Source organism: Rhopalosiphum padi, chromosome 2, assembly GCF_020882245.1.
Source record: "Rhopalosiphum padi isolate XX-2018 chromosome 2, ASM2088224v1, whole genome shotgun sequence".
Taxonomy (NCBI): domain Eukaryota; kingdom Metazoa; phylum Arthropoda; class Insecta; order Hemiptera; family Aphididae; genus Rhopalosiphum; species Rhopalosiphum padi.
In genome coordinates, this window is record NC_083598.1 from 69,342,474 (window position 1) to 69,366,721 (window position 24,248).

The following is a 24,248-nucleotide window of genomic DNA, read 5'->3' on the forward strand; positions in this document are numbered from 1 at the left end:
AGAATTAAATATACCTGAGTCCTACTTCGGTTCCCGGCGTATATTTCATTACATTATTTACTTAATGTAAGTAGTATTGCATTTTAATACTTAACTAGCGAATTTTACGACGGCGACATGTGAATGAATATAATGTTATTATCGTTATATGCACTGCATTACGGATGAAATTTTGTTGTAATTTTCTCGAAGGGGTTAATTCTATCGTGACACTGCGATTTATGACGATGGTCTAGTGCGCGGTATTTACGTGGTAGCGACGCCTGCGATTTACCGGGGTGACATTAGTTTAAGTTTGCCAGTATATAAAATAATAGTGTATAAATTATATGTGTGTAATGTGTATAAGCCAAGAAATTAATTTCAACGAAACGCATTATTACACATTACGCCGGAGCACGCGGGGCACATCGCACATGCACTTATACATAGCACGCGGGAGCGCTGGGGGTGGACATTAATCAGGACACTTACCATACATAATACATACATATACATACATATATATATATACTTATACATACACGATAAACATATAATAAACACACCTAATAAGCAGGACTTTCGTCTTATTAATCACCTCGTTAATATATATATATATACATACATCACGGAGTTTACTTAACACGCACTTGACTTCCGATGCGATCGATCCGATGTGATGTAATCTCCGAGAGAATAAATAGCGTTCGGATTAGCTGCGGTAATCATAGTAGTGCGCATTTCGTTGTATTCTTCACAAATACTCACACACACGCACACACACACACCAAAGTCACGTACCCGTAAAACCCCGAGATTATTATTATTATTATTATTATTATTATTTCACACACGACTGTCGTGAGGTATATTTTCTCGGTCGTTATAACCGAGAATAGTGACGCGTATATATGTATGTATATTATAATAACATAATCAGCGCGGGAAATATTATTTTCCATCGGGGATCGTCCACCCGTCCCCTTGCCGTCAAACACCGACCGACATTCACCTGACTTGCGGGGTGGAATATTTTTGCTCTGCAGATTCAGTGATGACGGCGGCGTGGGCGATTGGTGACGGAAGGGGGAGGGTAACGTGTGCGTCGCGCGCCCGGCTTATTACAAATGCAAAACTCGCCCATTCATATTCAAAATTTTATAATACGACGGCGGCACTGTCAACCGATTTGTATGCGCCGTCTCTCGCCTTGTAGGAAGTCGCGGCACGGTTGCAGGGGCTTGTGCATGGGGAAGAGGGGTAGCGCGGGGGTAATAATTACTTCATACACAACCGCGCAGGAATCCTCTGCGTGTGTGTATATGCAAGAATATGCTCACGGAGGCGACCAAGAAGTGTGGTGGAGGGGGGTGGTTTAGAGCTTTGCCATACTTATTCGGTCTTAACCGCTAATTTATTCACCCGAGACCGCCGGCCGCGTTCGAATAGATTTGATTTCGTTTTATAATAATAATAACTTGCGTGGCTGTCAAGTAAGAGGGAGAACCCCCCCACCCCCCATCCATTTCTCACCGCTCTCGCCAGCTCACATACGCGGAGACGACCATCTCAGGGCAGACTCAGTCTGTCTGTCTGTCTATCTCAGTCTCTCTTTCTCTTCGTTTCCCCACGACTATTGGGGAAGACGCGCATTTTACTTAAAATACCAGATGTGCAAAATTGAACGCATCCAAAGATATTTGCATCCGTCGCCACTCGCCGTCTCGTATCCCAGACAACTGTGCGCGTTTTATTTCGTTCGCATCGTGGTATCGTTGTACATATTATTCCCATTGGTCCCGAGATTTTATGTGCGGTTTCTTGCGAAAAAAAAATGTATAGTAATTCATATAGACGCCTGCAGTCGTCGTCGCGAGCTCATGATGTGTATTATATTATAATATAATACTTTAACAATAATATTGTTTAGACGTAGCTATAATACGAGCCATTATTGTTATCGTACTAGGTCATCAAAAAAAAAAATAAAAAAATAAAAAAAATATTGTCAATTAATCCACAGGATTAAATGAGTTAAAAATACTTATTGTGCGCGATGTTTGTTTTTGTATTTTGTACATTAAAAGAACAAAGCCCTCTTAGCAGGATAAAATTAAGTCGAGTGGTTTTTTTTTCATCCGAATACTTTTGTCGGTTTAACTGTTTATGTACCTATTTAATTCCCCATTAGGCTAAGCACCTTTTAGTGACTTCGTGTTGTCTTTGCAAGAGATCCCCTTTTGGTGTAACGTAAACGATCAAAACACTCATAATCGACTGCTGTTTACACAGTCACGCGCGCTTCAACGAGTCAAGAGCGTTATACTAGTGTAGCGCCAGGAAAAAAAATTGAATTGGATTGTTCACTGGTGTTTAAACAAGTTATGATTTTTTCTTTTCATACTATAATTTAATAAATGTTTTTTTTTTCAACTGGTGCCGGATTGTTATTTATGTGATTGACAGGTATACCTACGTCGAAAAGCCAATGGTTACATTTTATGATCATGCATCTGACAAACTGGTATTGGGAAAAATAAACTTTTAAAAATATTTTAGGTTTATATTGCATGGTAAACGAATACGGGTAATATCAAACAATCTGTCAAACAATCAAGCATGATATAGGTATAAATTAAATTCACTTTTATAGATTTTTTATGCTGCATGTTCGAAAAAAAAAACAAAAAAAAAATATAAATTGATGTGTACTAACTAAAGAATATGGATTTTTTTTTTATCACATTTTATTTTTATCATATAATTTGAATTCTACACGTCATGTTACGATATATATTTTTACAGGCAGCCATTTTAACTGTAGTCAAGAATAATGAGTTTTAATAACACAAATAAAACGCTAACTTTATTTATTTTATAATGTTTATTTTACTGGACAGAAGATTGGTGCCCAGTACGATTAAATACAATTTTTTTGGCTCGAGTATCTTACTCGACAGTATTTTTCGTAGTATCTATAGTTGCGCGGGCTTTTAGAAATGATATTTTGTGATCAGTTGATCAAATATATCTAACGCAACCCACCAGGGTATACCGAACAACATAATTAATTATTTAATTAGCTAGAGCATAAACAAATTAAATTATTTGTAATTATACAAATAGTAAAAAAAATATTTAAATATGTACATAAAAATGCATGTTTATATTATACAATTTATTACAATTATTTTGATATAAGTATTATATTGAAGTAAATATTGAAACGTTAATTTTAAATTCATTATATGAAAGGGGGTGGTTTTTTTTTACTAGATCGTGCCAATATTATGTATATCTATATAGTCAGAATACATAATAATATCTTCATCGAGATTTCTTTCTCTTTTCTATTTTCTTTGATGATCGATATACTTTCTCTGGCTGGGAATTTAATTAATATATATACTTTCTGGCGGGGAGCGAGTGCCGCCGTAGCATCACATGCACGTCCAGGACTGAGATAGGCACCGGAAGAAGTGGAAACTTTGCGTATTGGCGTTCCAGATAAATTAAAATACTTGGCCGATTCTGCCCGGTTTGTGTTTGCTCACAAGACCGTCGGTATATTAATGCGTTTCGGATGACAGCCGAACGGGCGACACAAAGAAGTCGAAGACGGGAAAGATATAAACGAACGGCGGACGAGTAGTTGGAGAGGTATCTGTATACACTTGAACGAAATGTCTTTTTGATAAATTAGAAAGTCGACCGTCGAGTAAATAACCCTTGCCTCGTGCATATTTCATTAAAACTTTTGCTGTGGCAGTGTTTGTTTTTATATGCCGGTGAGTTGACGATGGCGTCGGGCGCGTGTATATGTGTGTTTGCCAAGTCTCCCTCGTTTTAACTTTGAAATTACTAGTTTTGGGGTTTTGTTTTTTTTTCGTTTTCCAGTAAATATGACGTATAAGGTACAATATAGGTTAAATATATAACGAGGAAAACGCTCACGTCAATTTCATATACATAAATATATATTAGATATTATATATGTCGGTTTAGCTTCGAATATAGGTGTAGTATTATAATTAATAATACAGTAAAGATTAAATAAAGTATACTGAAACGAACTATTTTTTTTTTTTTTAATATTAATATTGTTTGACAAAAACATAATTATATAATATTGTCCTAAATGAATTGGTTCTAAATCTTTAATAATTTAGTAACCTATTATAAACTATAGTGTTTATTTTTAGAGCTATAATAACCCATGTAAAATTATTACTGATATAAAACCATATATGTGATTATTAAATAGGTATATTATAGTAATACTCTAAAAACATTAATTTTTTATAAAAAAATAATAAAGCGTAATAATTGAAGGTACTTACTTTGCTCATTGCTTGTGTATATCTCACCCGCCGGACTGACAGGTCTAAAACAAAAAATACCAACACGTTAAATCGGTCGTGAAAAGAACAGTTAAAAAAATAAATATTGTATAAATAAAAAATAAATATATACATAATAAATAAATATGATTTGCGTATAATATGACCACGGCGATAGGTGACCCCTTGTAAACGTCATATAGGGGCGATAAAAAAGATTTCGAGCACATAACGATGCACACAAGGACCTCTTTAATAGACTACCTGTTGAACGATAAATAACGTGTCGAGTAAAGTATTAAAAGGTCGTATATTTATGTGTGAACTGGCCTATTAAGTACATACATGACCGCATAAACCATGGGTCTTTATTTTTTCATTTTTTTTTATCACTATGTTTGGTGGTGTATCATTTAACAAAAGACGTCCCCTATACAATGTATAGTTTACTTTTTTTTTTTTTACTCCCTTAGACTTTTCTGATCTCTTTTGCAGAGGCTTAAGTCTTTCGCACCCCTTCTATGAAACAGCGTAGAAAGAAAAATAAAATACCTTAGCAGAGGTGTCTGGAAAGTGTGTACGAGAGAAAAACAGCACGCAAGGGATTTTATGCGTTCTCTGTATCCCCTCTCTGTACGCTGCTCCGCAGTGATTTCCCGCGTACGTGGTGGTCTATGCTAAGCTTTTTAGGGGAAACGGTTTAAGGAATGTGCCTCTAGTCTATATTCCCTACCCGATAAGCAGTTTTTGACTTTTCGGGCGGAGTAGGAGCAATGTCAAATATGAAACACCGTTTTACTTCTATGCGTATATATTATATTATACAGATAAAAAGATAAAACCATTTTACACATATATACAAGTATGGCGCGAGAGAGTATTATTACACGTCTATGCATTCGGGCGCATATATATATATATACATACATATACATATGCAATATATATGTGACATACAACTTTTTCCGCCACGTTCAACATATATATTACGACAATATTACATATACGTATATTTGATAGACGCACTGAAAGGTTTGGCGGGGTCGACAACGACAACGTTTGAAAAAACGAAAACTTTTTTTATATTTAGTCGGATGGGCGCGACGATGCGATCGGCCGAGAGTGATCTTGATTGCGTTTATGCGTTGCAGAGGAGTCTCATTGTAAACGGTAGTGATATGTTGTGTGTGAGTGGTAGTGGGGGTGGTGTATATGGGTGGCAAGAGTGAAGGTAGAATGGGGGTACCATGTTATTGTCAAGATATATGAGGGTCCGACGGTGGGGTGTGAGGGCTGCGAGGAGAAGACGGCTGCAGCAGCAGCAAGATGGACGGAGTTTGAACGGATAGAGGGGAACTGCACGGCGCGAGGCGAAACGGCCGTTTGATCAATATGCGACCCTTTAATGTCTTCATTACGACTTGCAGGGCGGCGTGTATTTATGCATATAATCTGACTATCGGCCGTAACAAAGACTCCCCTCCCTTCCACTCCGTCCCACGCGGCCACGATGGATTGAGACGGTCGAGTAGGCGGGTGTGCTAGGAAGCTCACAAAAACGGACTCGGCGGATGTTCTTTAAAAGAACTCGCGCGTAGTCGGCGATGTTTTCGTCGTCGTCGTTGTCGTGGCAGTAGTGGTTGTATGCATTTACCGGGCCGGAACCACTGGACCGGAACTGTGCTGATATACCACGGTCCCGCAGCGCCAGAAAACGGTTTTATATGCTCAATGCACTGTATATACTTGGCAAACAAGAACAATTATATCGCTCAGTTCTTTTGCAGCCTCGTTGTATAATACGGGCAGATTGGGTCTCTTTTGGAAATTTTAGAATGGTGGAAAAAACTGGACGAATTTAAGGTTATTCGGTTTTTTTTTTACTCAACAAACTTGGCTGTCTTTCCGAGTGTGACAGAGTGAGAGCGAGAAAGAGCAAGATAGTGAAAGCGAGAGAGAGGGTTAAACTTGGGCGTCGACCACGTGCTTAATATGCTGTAGAAGTGTAGAGTTTTAGGTAAAGTTATTGAAACTATACATGTATATAATACTGTTTCCCAAAATGTATTATATAAGTATATGTTAAATAATATATTCCCGGAGTAACTTATATTAATATTAATCCACGTATTAAAATAACCGCGTGTTGCCAAATTAATTTTACTCCTTAAAGTATCGGTGACTATAATAATTTATTACCATCTGGTTGTACGTTGAACGTTCTAAGGATTGTTATATCGAGTATTTCGTTATATTCAAATTTCAATTATACCTATATATTTTGTACCATATTATACAGTTGGAATGTGTTTTGTGTGAATACGAAAAAGACGAGTTCTTGTCTTATGCTATACTCTTGAAGTACATATGGTGAGAGCTTTTACACTGCAATGATAATAATATATAGTCTTAGCGGTTGTATTATACACTTATTACAATTATTATATTATACTATTGAAAATTATTAATCGGTAAGATTATAATATTATACAGTCGCTTAACATTTTGCGTGTGGCTTACAATTTGTTTACGACACCCATAATACAATGTTGAATACGCTATTGTTTTAATCCACCGACCTTTTTTTTTTCCGCCCTCATTATTATTATTTGCACATAAAAACCGTTTGTAAACACGTCCGGGGGCTCGGATGACAATACTGAAGAGCCACTGGTGCACTCAACAGGGTGTTTTTAATTCCTGAATTAAGTGTTGGTTTTTTTTTTCTCTTGCGTGCTTTTTTAGGACCTTTTTTTTTAACAAAAAAAAAGTGTGATAACGAAGGGATTGTTCTAACGATGCCGACGGTGCCGTGGGGCCGGCCGCGAGCCCATTTTCACCAGTAAATGTCTGATTTTCCGTCGATGATGGTCTTTTCAAGTATCACCCTTTTTTATTTTGAGTATTTTTATTCGCATTCTTACTCCAAGATAACAACCCTTTTCTCAGGGCTAACCTTATAGCCTATGCACTTAAAGCAGATTTCTCACAACCCCACGCGTTTAGTTCAAATGGTAAATTACATTACTTAAGGCCATACAATAAAAATAAATTCTTAAAAGCGTTTCTATTGTTAATATAATAAAATTTATAAATAATAAATTTACATTTAATATCAAATATATTTTTCAATGTTTAATGTTATATAATTTCTACTGCTGAATTATTATTTCACTAATAATTAATTTAAATTTAATACTTTAAATCGTATATCATTCTTTAGTATTTATTCTTTCATTTTTTTTTATTACCCATACTTAAATCAGTTTAAATTATACGTACTTAATAAGTTTTAAAAATATAACCAAAGATCGGGTATTGATTATTTAAAAGTTAATAAATTCGTCGTTTTTATTGTCAATTGGTATTATTATTAGTTATTATTATATTACTCGTTTGACATAAATTCATAGTTTTGAGAACACTAATTAACGCGAATAAAATAGCAACACAAATACTATAATACAATATTATACACGCACAATACACATATCATTGGATTCGTATTTAATTACATTAATAGTTAATTGATACCTATAATATAAAAGGAGTTAATACAATTTGTTAATATCGCAATATGACAATTGAATATTTTTAAGAAATTTCATGTAATTTCGTTCGTTTAGATGTTATTGTAAAAGCATTTATGGAAAAATCAGTAAATATAGCGGAATCGTGGACGCCATCGTATGGCGGATTTGTGTACCGTTTTGTCTCTATCGTTGTTGTCGATCTCATAATATAATATGGACATAGTCATTATTAGCCTGCTGCAGTCTCTCTGACTTCCGGGCTCGTCGTAAAGTCGGTGCTCCCCTCTGCCAGAACGGCTTATCCTAATCGACAGACCGTGGTAGCCGATCGCCGCCACGTCGGGGTAGTTCAGCGGGATATGATGTGGTGGTAGTGGGGGGCGGTCTGGATTTCGTCTTTACGACAGTTATTATTAGGTTTAGTCTCAGCAGCCGCATCCCGCACTCTCTCTCTATATATATATATATATATATTATTACACCGATACGAGAACATTTTACACACATATATATTTTCTTCGGATATCGAACGCCAGGATTATCGAAACCGACACCAGCCGACCGCCCTATCCATTTTATCAGTATAATAATGATAATAATAACAATAATAATCGCCGCGTTTGAACGTGGAACTAAATAAAAATCTCCGTGGCGGGATATCGTCGTTTAATCAAATTTCGACTAACACAGCGAATTTTATCATTTCTCCCCGATCCAGCAACTGTACACACACAAATATATATATATAAAGTAGTCGAGCGCTGGTCGTGGAAAAACTATACGTGTATATGCCGAGTCAATAGTGTAAAACCCTTGGCGTCTCTGCACGTTTCCGACCCGTCCAGTCCCGTGATTACCGCGGGGCGGATGTGGTACGTGGAGGGTGCAACGTCTTAACGTTAGTTCAATATTTGCTCTGCGAGCCCGGGGTCTAATCCAGAACCAAGGGATCAGAGAGTGGTAGCGGTGGCAGCGACGTGCGTGCGTGTTTGATGAGAAATGCCGAGGGAGCCGCGAACGAGCCCCCGCCGTTACTATTTTACGACGGTAATTAAAAGTCAGCAAAGGTTTGCGAAAGTTCAGCCGTAGTACGTTGTATTCTTGTATATACATATTATATATGTGTACGCATACACAGTTTTCGTTTTCTTTTTTCTAGTTTTTTCCCCATTTTTCCCTCGTATAAGATGTATACTAAACATGCCGTGTATCTATACGCGGAAACGAAGCTTGTTATTCCGACTCGCGGTGGTAGTTGATTACATAACATCATTACTGCATGTGAAACGTGAACCCAATGAGTATTTATTATATATATATATATATATATATATATTATACATAGGTACAATTTAAATTTTTACTTTAGATGTGGTGGTGGAGAAATTTATGCCAAACTGACTCGTAAGGACATTAAACGCACAACCCTTTAAGGCTTTCAAATAAAATCTTCCTTGATTTTTATATAATATTTTATTGATATATTAAGATTATTACTTAAGCCTCTCCCGATAAAATGTATATAGGTTGTCACTCCATACACCACAAAAATATAAACGATATGCAATAATTTATTTTTAACAATTAAAATAACAAAGTTTGTCAACTTAAATGTATATTTATTTTTATTTTTAAAAAGCAAACCTTCTGTCTTTTTTTAAATTTTGTTTAAAATACATACCATATAAATATTATTGGAAATATCCCTTTATATATTATGTATTGGAAAAAAAATTTGAATATCTATTTTAATGCATTAAAGCTCTAAGCTATGTTTTAATTATCCGCATTGCAGAGTACGAGTGTTCACACGTAGCTGAACTGACGGTAACTGCACGCTACTAATAAAATATAGTATAAATTATGATAGACAGATTTATTCGATAATAATCACAAATATAAATAGTTGACCGCTTATTACCACAGTATAATAATAAATATAACTAAATAGTTTACAGAACCAGGATGCAATGCTGTAGGTGTAGGCTATGGCTGAAGCCTCAAGACTGAAGTTAATATTTAGGTTTTAGTAATGTTTAAAAAAGAAATTCTTATTAATTATTATGTAATATGCTATAATTATATTTGTTATAAACATCATGTCATCATAGGTGACGCAAAGCTCATTTTAGCCCTTCAATTGTACTTAGGTATATAATATATATATATATCTGCTAAAGCACTAGGTATATAAATTACATACGTTTATATGTATAAGATACAGGGTCGTGGTCTTTACAGTATACTACACGGTTTCGATCCAAAACTGATTGGGTTGTGCCGGCCACATGCACGCGTTCATTTATGGTCAATTCCCATGGTTGTTGTAAACCGACGACACTGCAGTGATCGAAAAAAGAATACGGGAAAAGAGGAGAAAAAACAAACTAGAAAAAAACTTATTCTGAGGGTCTAACACGTAGTAAAAATATCCGTTTTACGGACTTATTTTTCTGGGCGGTGATACGGTTTCCCGCGGACAGGAATAGTAGCCATATTATTATTATCTCGTCGCGTGTATGCAAATCCCGGCTAATTCGTTGTAATATATATATATATAAATATATAAGTAAACAATATACATAGAGCAATTGTTTTTCGCTTGCCCGCCAGACGAGGGATCGAAATTAATTTTTCACGATCCACTGACGTGTCGGCACTCGAGGGGAAAACCGACGTACCTACCGACCGGCAATGCTGTCTCGCCATATACGCAAATTCGTAGAAGGTGATGGAGGTGGTGGTGATGACCGGGAGCCTACGTCCGATCTGAAGACACGCTGTCTCCGTCCGTCCGGCTGTTAATTACCCGGCTGTCAGAACCATTACAGCAGTCGTCTCGTTTCGTTGCTAAGCGAATCGCATAAATATTCACGCACACAAATGCAAACTCGCATATATACAAGTAATATATGTATATGCATATAAGTGCATGTGTGTGTGTGTGTGTGTGTGTGTGTATCCCTTCTCGTACGAATTTGTGGGGTCTTATACCCTATAAGCCGATTACAATAGGATACCGCGACGAGTAAAAAATAATAATTTAATACCTCGAAATAACCTATGGCGTCGCCATAATTTTAGTAATTCAAATGCAGAGCTTAAAAAAAAATAACACATACCTATTTAATTGATTTCATTGCAAATATACACATCCTTACTAACCTATCTTATTATTGTTGGCAATAATTTTGTTTGAAAACATAATTACATTTCGAAAACCATGCGATTTTATATAATTTATATAATCACACAGTCGTAAAGAATATAATATCGTATCATTCGTATCCACTCTGTTCTAATGAGCATTGTTGTCATTTTTGTTTCAAAAAAAAATACTTGATTATCTGTTTTAAAAAGTTATTTTACTAAGAACTAGATAAACACAATCGCAACTTTATAATATTATATATTTAATGTACCGTTCTTTATAACCAACCTTATGTATGTCACTTATTTGTTATACTTTGTACCATATTTTATTTAACGTTACGACATTTGCATATTGATCATACTAAATATATAATATAATATAAATATATTATTGTATAGAGATGATTAAAACACAAAATTAATTGCCACTTCAGCAATAACAATTATTGGTTGAGATAGATTAGGGAAAATTTACAGCGATATCTTAGTGTAATATACAAACAGCGGCCGAAGATGAAAATTATTCCAGTTCACGGTGAATAATAATAATGATAATATAACCTTTGTTGGAGCATAAAATATTCTATCGTCTATACTCTGACAGTCTAGTTAACGTCTGGTAATTTATGAACTCGTCAGGAACTCTCTCTCTCTCTCTATCTCTTTCTTTATATCCCGTGTGTTTGCTACCTTTATGTACGAAATAAAATTGAATTATGACCGTGAATCGCTCTTCTGCACCCGGGTTTTACCTGTTTTTTTTTTTTATATTTTGCACCCGGAACATCTTCCGAGGTGCCAAACGCAGATAATACGCTCGTTTTTTTGTGGGAAAAATATATACTACACGATTTACCCCTAGGCGTTCTTGGAAGTTTCTTAAGTTTCTCTCTACTCCGCGAGAAACTGCTGCTAATTCCGTTCGTAGTTTCTCGGTTTGCCATTTCAAAACGTTTCTCTCGGTGACGTGCATGTCATTGTTTAGGGTAGCGGGCGGGTAGTTTCGTTAAGTTTCGCTGCAGTAATATGCTTCCGGCGAAGAACATGTACGCGGCATCCGGTCGTTCATTTGGATATCCGGCGTACTGCCATAACGAGCCCCCGAGGTACACGTCGTCACCACCACGCCACCACCGCCGCCGTCGCCACTGACACGACGTTCTCGATAGAGTTTAAACTCGTTGCCTACGGTTATTTACTATAATAGCCTCTTTTTATTTATATTTCATTTAATTTTGTTTCAGTTGTTCGTTATTATTATTTTCGAATATATTTCATCCCACTGGCCAATTAACGTGGCAATAAGATAATTAAACACGGTGATCGACGACTATGTTAAATAATTAAGCATCTGAAATGCCTGCAGTGACCGGGCGCGGCTGCACAGGAAGAGAAAGAGAAAGAGAGAGTTTTCGTGCCGTACTTCATTATAATAAATTCGCAAAACCATCGATCATCCAATTAACGTTATATAGCGGCGGCATCATGGGAAAACAGATCAATCATCTATGCCTTCTGAGTCCCGCCACAGCATACCCATTATCCTGTCACCACCAATCCCAGATGTCCCTGTGTATGTATATTGTATATATAAATATAAAAAAAGGTCCGAAAAAATGGAAAAAAAAATCTCACTATATAAAGTTAAAACCGACACGGCCACTAAAAATATAAGAATCACAATGATGACGGGCGAGGCGGGAGTGGGAAAAAAAACGCCAGATGAAATTGATGAAGGGAAAACACTCCCTTTCCGGATGACGGTAATTGTCGACTGTTTCGAGGGCGTCAAAAGAAAACGATTTTTTTTCGCACAAAACTCAGATCGGACCAGCTTTTTTCTGTTTTTTTGCGGTATATTATATATACGCGTCGCCGGTTTGCTTGGTTAATTCCCGTTCGGTTGATTTAACACGAAAAGCGACGAGCGAAAAAAGTCATCCTGAAAAATCGTCGATAAATAAAACGCCGACAAAAGAATCTGGTGCGGACGATTTGACTGTGACGACGTTTTATATTATATCGGAATGACCTCGTGCTATCGCCAGGCATATACCAGTGTCGTTCCACATCAATTTTGATAAGAAACGCCCTCACCTCCGAAGGCCCCAACGTCATTTTCTTCGAATACCGCAATGGTTTATCATTATTAAAACCACGCGTGATGCATGGACCCATTGTGTCTCGTGTTCCGGATGCGGAACTCGAGTCGAAACTTGTATATACTACTCGCACGACAAACGCACTTATATATTATATATACTTATTACCGGAGACACTTGTTTAAGTTTCGCGCAAGTGCGTAACGATTATAATACAGTCGTAATATCACGAGTGATGGTGGCGGTTATTGTCTCGAATACGGATTATAGTTAATTTATTGTACGGAACTATGACGGAACTATAATGTCGAGGTAGTGCTGGCCGCACTTTAACGCACATAATATATAATATATATGCCCCACGCCGAGAATTAAATATACTTAGATATACTTTATTACGTTCAGTATCATCATATATTATTACGATGTGAATGAATATTAATGTAACACATAATATGCATATTAATGTATTATGTACAGAGATGAAGAAAATACTTGAAAATTAGTATCGCTACCTACTTGTTACTATAGATACTTAAATTTTAAATATTTAGATACTCGTTACATAAAAATAAAATAGTCACATGTTCTTAAAAACCATGTTTATTTTTTACTTATATTCGTATATAATAGGTATATAATATTTTAAATAATCAATATATAGTTTAGTGTACACTGTACAGCCAATGACTTAACCACTGTCTAAGACTGTATTTTTTTGTGGCTACGAGAAACAACTAATTTATCTAAGATATCTATTTTAAGATACTTGAATCAAACATATATTACTCAATCTTGATTATATACTCGTACGTAGCAAAATAACGTAAAACATATCTAAGACTGACGACGTTTGTTGATGACGATTTATTATTGCTATTGAAACAGTATGCACATTTACAACAACCACGAATTACTATGTAATACGACTGGTATGGCTCGCGTCATAAATCGTTTTAACCGTCCGAATTTTGTTTCATATAATATAATATATACGTTGACCGTTACGAGAAACGATATAATATTGCGGTTTTGCCAAAGCGTTTTATATGAAACAGCTAATTTCGGATTCGCCGAGGCCACGGTTCGACCCCAACAACAAGTTCGGTGGTATATTTGTTTAGGGTCGGTCTAAATAGCGGTTCCATGCAAACGTCCGAACATAATATATTTGAACTATATAATACGCCCGGTAGAGTGTCGACGTGTGTTTGCCGACAGTGTTTCGAGTAAATCAAAAAGGAACGAAACTAAAGTATAATATTATAGTTATGAACGGACCATCTCCCCCTTTTGTAAATAATAATAATAATAATAATAAAAAATGGTAAATAAAATAGAAGACATCGTTTGTACAAATAGACGGCAATTTTGTCTTCGACGTAGAAAATGGGGTTTTTTTATATACGTATATAACACTCAGTGTGCACACACTCGAACATTTTATTATTATGACAACGCATTTGAGTCGGCAACGTCCCTACTAATGGATAGCTGGAGAAAGCCTTATCGGCTACGATTGAAGGGAACACTTTACGACTCCCCGATCGCTTGTAAAATCCGGAAAAGGGTTAAGCAGCAGAGCTTGACGCAATAATTTCAGAAAGACGCCCCTGAATCGCTGCTGTCTTTCTCTCTTATAGCGCGCGCCCGTTGGATCTCCAAGGACAAATGTTATATGTCTATCTCTGTCTCTATATAATATAATGTATTCCTCGTTATCGAGTTTAACACCAAAATCGCTTTGATTAAACTACGTTAAATAGCCGGCGGTCGTGGAAAAGCCGAATAACGCTGTTATATCGGCGTTATTATATTTGTCTGTATAAACTGTTAAATAATATATTTTGCTCGGAAAGCATTTAAGTATTAGATAAATAATAACTAGTTTTGAGTATTCGGCATTTTAGTAGGTAACTAGAAATTTATATCATCACTTGTTCATTTTTCACCAAATCATTTCTAACAAGTTTATTTTGTATCTAATATAAAAATTTTATATGTCCTGTGGTATTATACATATTTTATCTTATTCTGTATAACCGTCATAATAATTAAAATAATATTATCGCAAAATGAAAACGACATATAAACGACGATTTGACGATTTTATACGAATATATGATCCAACTCAAAAATACGAGTATCGGAATAACTCCGTAAGTATGAATACCTTTTTGTCCAGTAATATATTTTTATATACATTAAATTAATACTTTTAAACAAAATTGCTAAGTACGCAACACAGCAATATAATAAAGCAATAATGAGTTTTGTTATTATCGTGTTTGATTAAGATACTTCGATTAACGAGCGGAAAACTCAAAACAAAAAAGCACATGTCTCATGTTACGTGCTGACATACGGCAATAGTATCGAAATAAAATAAACATAAATTTATTTATGCGGTTGGGTGTTGTCACACACCAAAAACTGTCGCACAAAGCATATCGAGTACATACACGAAATCATGGACGTTTTCGCGTAGTCTGCAGGGTGGTTACTGGTTTGGTGTATTATTTCATACAAATTTAAAAATCATATTGGCTTGTAGTGTAAACCAATCGCCTAATTAGATAGTTCCGGCGGTGATCGCTATATAGTAAACGTATAATATAATATATGTACTATACATGCCCGCCAACTTCCGGGACATTCCTAAAAATAAATTTCACGAACGGCGTTTAATTAAAAGTAGTGCTGAGCCAGCAAGCCAGTCATTTGGCCGGTCGGTTGGACGGGCCCTCTCCCGCGAAAACTCCTGTAAACACGCGGAGGCGGCGTTGGACGGGCGAGCCAATATTTGGGTGCGACGGCGGGAGTGTTGGACGGGTGTATAAGTTCTTTCGGTCGTATTGTGAACACGCACACACATACAGATTAATACATTCACACACACACCACGCCTGCTGCAGGGAAGAGATCGGTCGATAATTATAATTATGATAATAATCGTAACGCGCGTTCGTTTTTGGCGAATTTTCGACGCTCGAGGGCGCCGCCGGTTCTGGATGTTAAATTTTTTTTAATTAAATCCGTTCGTCTGGAGCGTGAGCGCGGCGCGGGCGAGGAATCCGCCGCCGTAGACGGGGAGGGGTAAAGAATAACGGTATTAATTGTTTTAATTCGTCCGGCCGTTTATGCAAATCTATCGGCAGCGGCGGCGGCGTCGTCGAACAGTGGCAGCAGTCGTATATTTATACTCACACAATCGCACCAGTATATGCCGGGTTGCCCCCACAGTGACGTCGTCGTCATACGACTCTTTTGTTGAAAGCGACTTGACACTTCGCTCCCCACCGAGTTAAAAAGGATTATTATTAAAAAAAAATACATTCAGAGAAACTGGAGGATGGTCTTGCACAGCAGCAGCTGCTGTTTCTGTTCAGGCGATTTTTCGTAGGCCTGTGCAAGCAACTCAGTTAAACGTCGTTGTCACAATAGTTCACGGAATAATATTAATACATTACACGAAAAACTTGAGTTATTCTGCCCATTTCGCAGCACCCATTCAAATTTTACGTAACGAATTGAAACAAATATGTTACCACCACGATACATCAATATGTCATATTGCAGTATAAATAATGTCTAATTAAGAATTTTCAATTACGAATTTACAAATGTGGTGTGATACATTATTATTGTGATGTTTTGTTACTCGAGTAATGAAACTAATTGTTTGTGGTAGTTTTTTTTGTATCAATATTTCGAGGAAAGCACTATATATTATTACATAAAATACTTTAATCAAAATACGCGAGCACCACAAAAATATAATATAATTTAACTCCGTCAATACATAATATTGAATTACTCTTCAATTGATTGATATAAGAAAAATATATACGATGCACATTGCACGAAGTTATTCATTTGAAAATGCATTTTTACAGTTATATATTATTATTAATATATCGGATTTTCACAAATTGCACAAAAATAAAACAACACAAAATGTCGTTTAAAATACAATATTCCAAAAGAGGATATTCATTTGGTTTTATTTTTAAGCATTTTGCTCGAGTTTGCACATTAAGAATCCACTAACCACCCACCCATCCACACCAGTCAGATTAATCTCAAAAGAAGAAAACGCTATACTTTTCCCTCTATCTTTTCGCCACTTTTCGACCAAGTGGGCTGGAAAACTTAAAATCCTTTGTCTTTATTTTCAGGCTTCGACGACTAAATTTATAATTTACCTCCTCCAGAAGTAAGTTCGTTACATAATAAAAAAACGTGCACGTGACGTGCTTGCTTATATATTTTTAACATATATTGGATAGTACATACTCAGGGGAATCGCGTATTTCTGATTCTTGAATTTGATTTTTGGTTCCTATATAGTAGAATAATATAACGATGACATTGACCACGAGACTTATGTTTGTATACAGTACGTATAGTCATGTATATACATAGATAGATACACAGTGTGCTTGCATGCAGCGCACAATATAATTGAATTGCGGGGAAAACGGAATAATTGATTCGTATTGAACTTAAAAGCACACGTCCTGGCTAAGTGTCACCCAGAAGTTTCCTACGTCCCCGGAGATGAGATTCGGACCGGAATGGACATTGCAAATAAAAGACGTATCCTGTTCCCCGCCCGCTCCCCCTGTATTCGGTTAAGACTGATTGGGCACGGTGCAATAGAAAGGAATGAAAAATTTACACACACACAAAGTATAAATACGGTACATAGTGCGCACACATATACTTAGATTGCATTAGACGACCCGTTGCCCAACTTTGTCCTTTCGCCGTCTTCGCGAGAACCTGATAAATCAACACGAATGCCCTCCGCCGATCGCCACACTAATTACTGTCATTCAACGTTTTTGCCCTCGGACCGCGTCCGTTTTCCCGGTAAAACGTGCTCCGTTTCCGCCGCGGTGATTTCTATTTGATTTTGGCAGACGACCCCTTGCTTTATGCGTCTCCGGGGGCTTGGGCACAAACGGAATTGATGCTGCTGAGTACTGGGACATTGGTTGAGCGCGTGGAGAACCGTATATATATATATATATATATATATATATAAACAGTAGTGACTTAAAAGACCGATGAATAAGAAATATATTTCTCGTCTTAATCAATTGAGAAACGTATAAATACTAATGGAACATTTGAAACGGTTACACGATAACAGTAATAAATTATTAGAGACATTTTTTTTTTTACTTTTCGCATAAAACGATAGTATTGTATTTTACGTTAATTCTTTAAAATTGTAATACTTATATGTATACGAATAGACAAACTTAAGCCAGCCAACTAATATTTAAGTAATAATCGTGTCAAAAGAGGAGAATGTTAGGAAACCGAAATATTTATTTTAAATAAAATTGAACGATATTATATTTTTACATTTCTGAAAATAAAATGTGTTTGACAATCTGCAGTACCAATTAAATTTAGTTATTGTACACATCACACATATATACTATAATTTTTTTTCTTTCTGATAACATTATATAAGTACAGATCGATTTTATAATAATTGTGAACACTCTCGAATAAATCTAATATATTTTGGAAAACTGTTTGTTTATAACACAGAATACCTACAGTAAAAATATCACCACGTCAATGTGGTGGTTACGATGATTGATATTTTCTTTGCATATAATTTTGATCGAAGGGGGAGCGGATAATAACGTCATGAGCAGAAATATATTACTCGGTAGTTTTATTAAAAAAAAAAAAAAAGGAGGAAATAATAAATGTATAAATGTATTTTTTGTTTAATCAGTAATGACGAAAGCTGCACCGCAACCGCGTGTGCAGACAACCACCTATATGAGAGTCGAATGTCTCAATTTAAATGCAAATACGTACACCGCTGCAGTCATTTTTCACCGGGGCCCGTTGGAAAAACACACACGCGTATAAACCTAGAATGTAATAAACGCACGCGTGGGATTAACGTTTCCGATAACGTCTGTTGACATACTGCGCGAGAAATTGTCGGCTAAACGAACGGAATTTCGTACGGAAAATATATATGAAACGGAACATTATCGCGGTAGTTGGTTTTGTCGATGCGTCTTCGCGTGCGAGGGCTCGACAAGAATAAACGCACATTTACATTTTCTAGAGATTATGATGTAGGTCGGCGGCCTCGGGTGCTCTCGCGGAGACGGGAAATTTCAGTGGCCGCCAGCGGCGGCGGTATAAGGGTAGAAAAGTGTATTTCTCCGGGGGAAAAGGTCGAGTTATTGGCGCTTATCGGCGAATTTGTATTTACAATCGGACTCGGGTTTTCGGATGGGGTCGAGGGTTTAGAAGACCTTTCGCTATATGTCGACTGTCGAGCCTACATATACATATATTATTATATATTTCCTACGGGCGAACACAAGGGATTCGGATGCGTATTTTATATGAAGCAACAAAAAAATTAAATTAAATAGCGTTTCGTCGATTTTTTGAGTGAACTAGCTACAAAAGGACGTGACAATTATTATTATCATAATAATTATGCAAATTATTTATAGACAAGTATTATCTTTACGTGTAATAATAAACTATATACTACCATTATAATACTAGTATATCTACTGTTTTACTACAATATTATAAAACCATTACTTCAAATATCTATAACATTATAATGTATAATATGTATAATATTAAATAAATACACGATATAAATATAATTTAAACGTATTTGTTTTTTTTTGGGTCAATCTATTCATTTACTTATAAAACAGCAAGAAAAATAGTTAACATTTTATATAAAGTATACTAATAATAATTACAAAAGTCCTATGTATAATAAGAAATGTAAACGTATTAAATTACTTTAAAATACACTTAAAATAGCTACATGACAGAAGAATAATATCAAAATCTCTAGCTTAGTTCACAAGACAGGAAACGTGTATAGACTTCTAAACCAAAGAAATTGATTAAATAAAGTTCTATCCAAAAATGTACATCTCAAATATCGTATAATAATATTCTGTTATATAATATATAAATATTATACGTACGTGTATATTATATATATATATATATATATATAATGTTAACATCTACTTACTTGTACCTACTGTTATTTATTAATAAAATGGTAATTACCACTAAGTATTAATACTATTAACTATATTAGTAATTATTATTGTTTATTATTGCCTGATGCTTATTGACTTACGACATCAATGGTATTATTGTTATATAAATTGTATCATGTCCATTGTGTTAAAAAAAAAAATAATAAGAAAAAACTGTATAATTTAGATACTTGTTGATATAAGTAGCTTATAAGTTATAAGTAGGAAAATAAATCTTAAAATTATACTATATTAATATATATATATATAGTTGAAATAGATATGATTGAAACGTCATCGAAAAATATTTATAGTTTATTTATATTCACTGTTATTGTAATAGTGTGTTTTAAGTTTTGCACGAGAATTCTTGTACAAAAAATATGCACATTTTTTTTATGTTAGTCGGCAGGTGTTAGATAATGGGATTGTGGCTAGCACGTGTTTGAATCGTTTCATATACTGAAAAGGAAAAATCAATAAAAACGGTAAACATAGACTAAATACGATGCTGTTATTCGTGTAAAAAGGTTCGAGAAAAAAGTTTTCTTTTGGAAAATAGGCTCATTTGGGCACGAAACAATGTGTTCATATTTCATGGGGCCCAGTTCCTTCATTACTATGCAAGGTTATTTTTTTAACGGAGGCGAAAAATATAATATAGCGAGGATGGAAAAAAAAGGTCTCTCGTTTCTTTTAAATATTTAATACGACCGCAGGACGGCAGGACGGGGGCGAGACGATAACAACTGGGTTCTCGATGGCCGCTAAGCGGCTGTGAAAGATTAAAAAATTGAAGAGGGTCTCTGTTTGGTTTATATTCGACCGTAGTACCGGACTTTTATTTTCCGATGAGCGAAAAAAAATGGGGGAATAAAGTTACAGGTAACCTGAATAGTGAATATATTATACATGTATATACGAGTATACTAGAGTGTAAAATACATTATTACGTTTTTCAATACGTGCAGACTAATCAGTTAATATTTAATGCACAAAGTGCCATGGGTAGCCCACGTGTGTATATATATGATAATATAAAATACAACATTATTTTTTTAGAAGCAAATTATGAATGCTTTTCACACTGAAAAGATATTTTGTTATAATGTAAAGTATTACAAAATAAATTTCTGTAACATCGAGTTTTCAATCGATTTTAGTGAAGTTTAGATGGTTGATGTGGCTTAGTCAAATCAATAAATTGTTATTTATTGACATATTTATAATTTAAATTTACTTCGAAAATAATCAATAGTATTATACAGTATTCGAGTTGAATTGTTTAACGTAAGATACTCATAATTTTAGAAAACTTTTGTTTATAAGTCGTAAAGTCGTTATAAAATATAAAATATTTATTTTTAACAATTTTTATTATTTTAATTTATTAAGTTTTTACTTTTTTGAACGACACTATACGTTTATAATTTCGTACTTCAAAGCAGAATATTATCCAGGTATTTCGATTTGTAAAAATAGTAAATATATTTTGGACAATTTACTTTATTAGTTGAAGTATTTGAAGTTTAGATGACCGAAGTAGTGTACTAATATATTGAGAAGTATCTTTCTACAATACTCACATATTTATAACTCATAAGCATTTAATCAACAATTTGTTTTTTACGGATCAAAATACTCCAAAAAATATTCTGCTTGAGAATAAAAACCAAAAATGCACATTGTTAATGATAAAAATATTTTATTTTAAATAATTCTTTGTTTTAACGACTTAAATGATGTAAAATAATATTTTTCAAATATATTAATTGTTTTTGCAATAATGAGCGTCTTACGTTAAATTAATTATGTTGTTTAGTTTTTGCATAACGTCTACAAATAATGTACCGACTGCATTTTTTTTTTGACATGTATAACATTTAAAGTTTTTATTGTATGTACGTTAATATATTACATTATTTACTTTCTATGCCTGACTACTCTATAATTCAATGGTGAATCAAGGTGGTAACTTGAATTCACATGCATATACTCAAAGTCAAACGTTGAACTATAATATAACCGCTCGGTTATTATAATATATATGTAACTATAATTTTTGTCTATACAACCCGCGACCCGAAGAGACCTTATACCAAGCTATATAATCGTCTCACGGGTTTCTTTGTGCGCGTTTGTATGAGAGTATATGCCCCCAACTCTCCCTCCGATCTACGACATCACAGCAACTTCTCGGCCGATTCCACCACCGCACCTCACTGGCGAGACCTAACCTGCTCGTTCCGACCCGTTAAATATTATACAACGGATCTCGGGTTATAATAATAAATTAAGGGGCCTTTGTGAGGGGGTCGAGTTTTAAAAGTTCTTTACACACTTTGCACACTGGCAAAGGAGAAGGCGTTTTCTCCGGCACGGTTGAGTTTAAAAGACGGGCGACCTGGAGTCTTGTAATTAAAAGGCACTAACGCCCTCGGAATAAGGTGCTGGCGGAGAAGTGGTGAGGTGGAGGAGGAACAAGAAGAGGAGGGAGAGGAGAGGAAACGAGTATAGCCCGTTGGCGGGAGTGGTTGGTTGTGTGTTGGGGTAGTGCAGGTTGTGTGGTACATGAGTGGTCTGTGTGGTGGGGCGGTGAAGGTGTAAAAAACCGTTCTCTCGTCGGCTAAATTTCACCGATACTGACGTCTTCGTGCGGCTATAATTTACTGTTCATACTTAGCCGTCCGTTTTCGGGTCGGCGGCGCTTTTTGGCTGCAACAAGACGAAAGGTCCCGCGCGGTAGTTGCTTATTTACTACAGGCAGCAAACACCACAAAGGCCGTTGCGGTCTCTTTAATAGTGCTCGGCATCAAAGCGTTTGTATATACGTATGTGCATTTCACCAAACGAGCTCGAGAATACAAAACTATGTAAATACAGCCAGATAAAAAAAAATATTAACAGTCAAGCTGCACTCAATTGAGACGTGGTAAACATATTATTTTTAATAGTCTATGTAGTATTCTATATATTAAATTTAAGTAGAAATGTATGAAAACAGAGAAATTAATACCGTTATATATAATACTCTCTCTCTTTTTTTTATTTTAGATTGTCTATATATTTTAATATATTATATTGTCATAATCATTTGATAAATGTGTAACCTAGTCATTAACATACGATTATAATAAATTGTATTATGTTATAATGTGTTTTATTTTTCATAAAATTAGAGTTCGTTAATCAATAATAAAAACATTTATCGGCAAATCATACAGTAATATTTCGAAAACGTGTTAATTTAATTTACCTATAAAAAAAACCTATATATTACGACTATTACGAGTATGGCAATTGATTAAAAAGTTTCGTGGTGTAATTTGATGATAATATATAATACACTTACACAAAATTGATATTAATTTGTCTACAATCACGATTTAGTTCGGACATTTTTATAGAAAGTGGGGACTGCTGAAGTCCAGTTTAATCTTCAGCGAACCTTTATTTTTTCGCATTCTAAGGGGTCATTCCAAATGAGCCTGATCGCCTGGCAAAAGTCCCCTGAAATCATGGCTCGATGCCATCGGTGGCCAAACACCCTTGTAAACACGGCGCTTACAACGAACGAGGGACAATGGAAGCGAATGAAATTAATTAAAGCCGTTATTAACGAACGGAAATCTCTGTCGCCACGTTGTTGTTGTAGCCGTTGTTTTGTTTTTTTCTCGCCTTTTGTATTCTCGCCCACGATTCCATTATCGTAAATCATATCGGGTTTACCCTTGATTTACCATAAGCCCAAAACCTACAATAGTCGCAATAAAACGTAAAAATCGTTGCGACGATAAATATGTATGCGTTAAAAGCGGAACAAAAAAAAATTATAATAATATAATGTAATGAAACGCGTTAGTAATCGCTTCACGCATTAAATATAAATTATATGTCAGATAATACCCACCAACGACATCTCGTAAATTATAGAATTATTATGATACTATGATACGAATACGAATGTGTAAACATCAGTACAGGAATTTTTCTTATTTAATTAAGAATGAAAATAAATTTATTATATTTAATAATAATATTATCTGTAAATGTATTATATTCGTGTATTATTAC

The 24,248-nt window shown here is 35.2% G+C and overlaps 1 protein-coding gene across 6 annotated transcripts in view; it reads right to left on the minus strand.

The window, feature by feature from the left end:
• The window catches only part of LOC132919332 (uncharacterized), a 234,315-nt gene that overhangs the window by 32,136 nt on the left and 177,931 nt on the right, over window positions 1-24,248 (minus strand). For all 6 annotated transcript variants that reach the window (XM_060980864.1, XM_060980863.1, XM_060980862.1 and 3 more), the window contains one exon: window positions 4,323-4,366. In XM_060980864.1, the coding sequence (XP_060836847.1) occupies window positions 4,323-4,366 (44 nt within the window). The remainder of the gene's footprint in view (window positions 1-4,322; window positions 4,367-24,248) is intronic.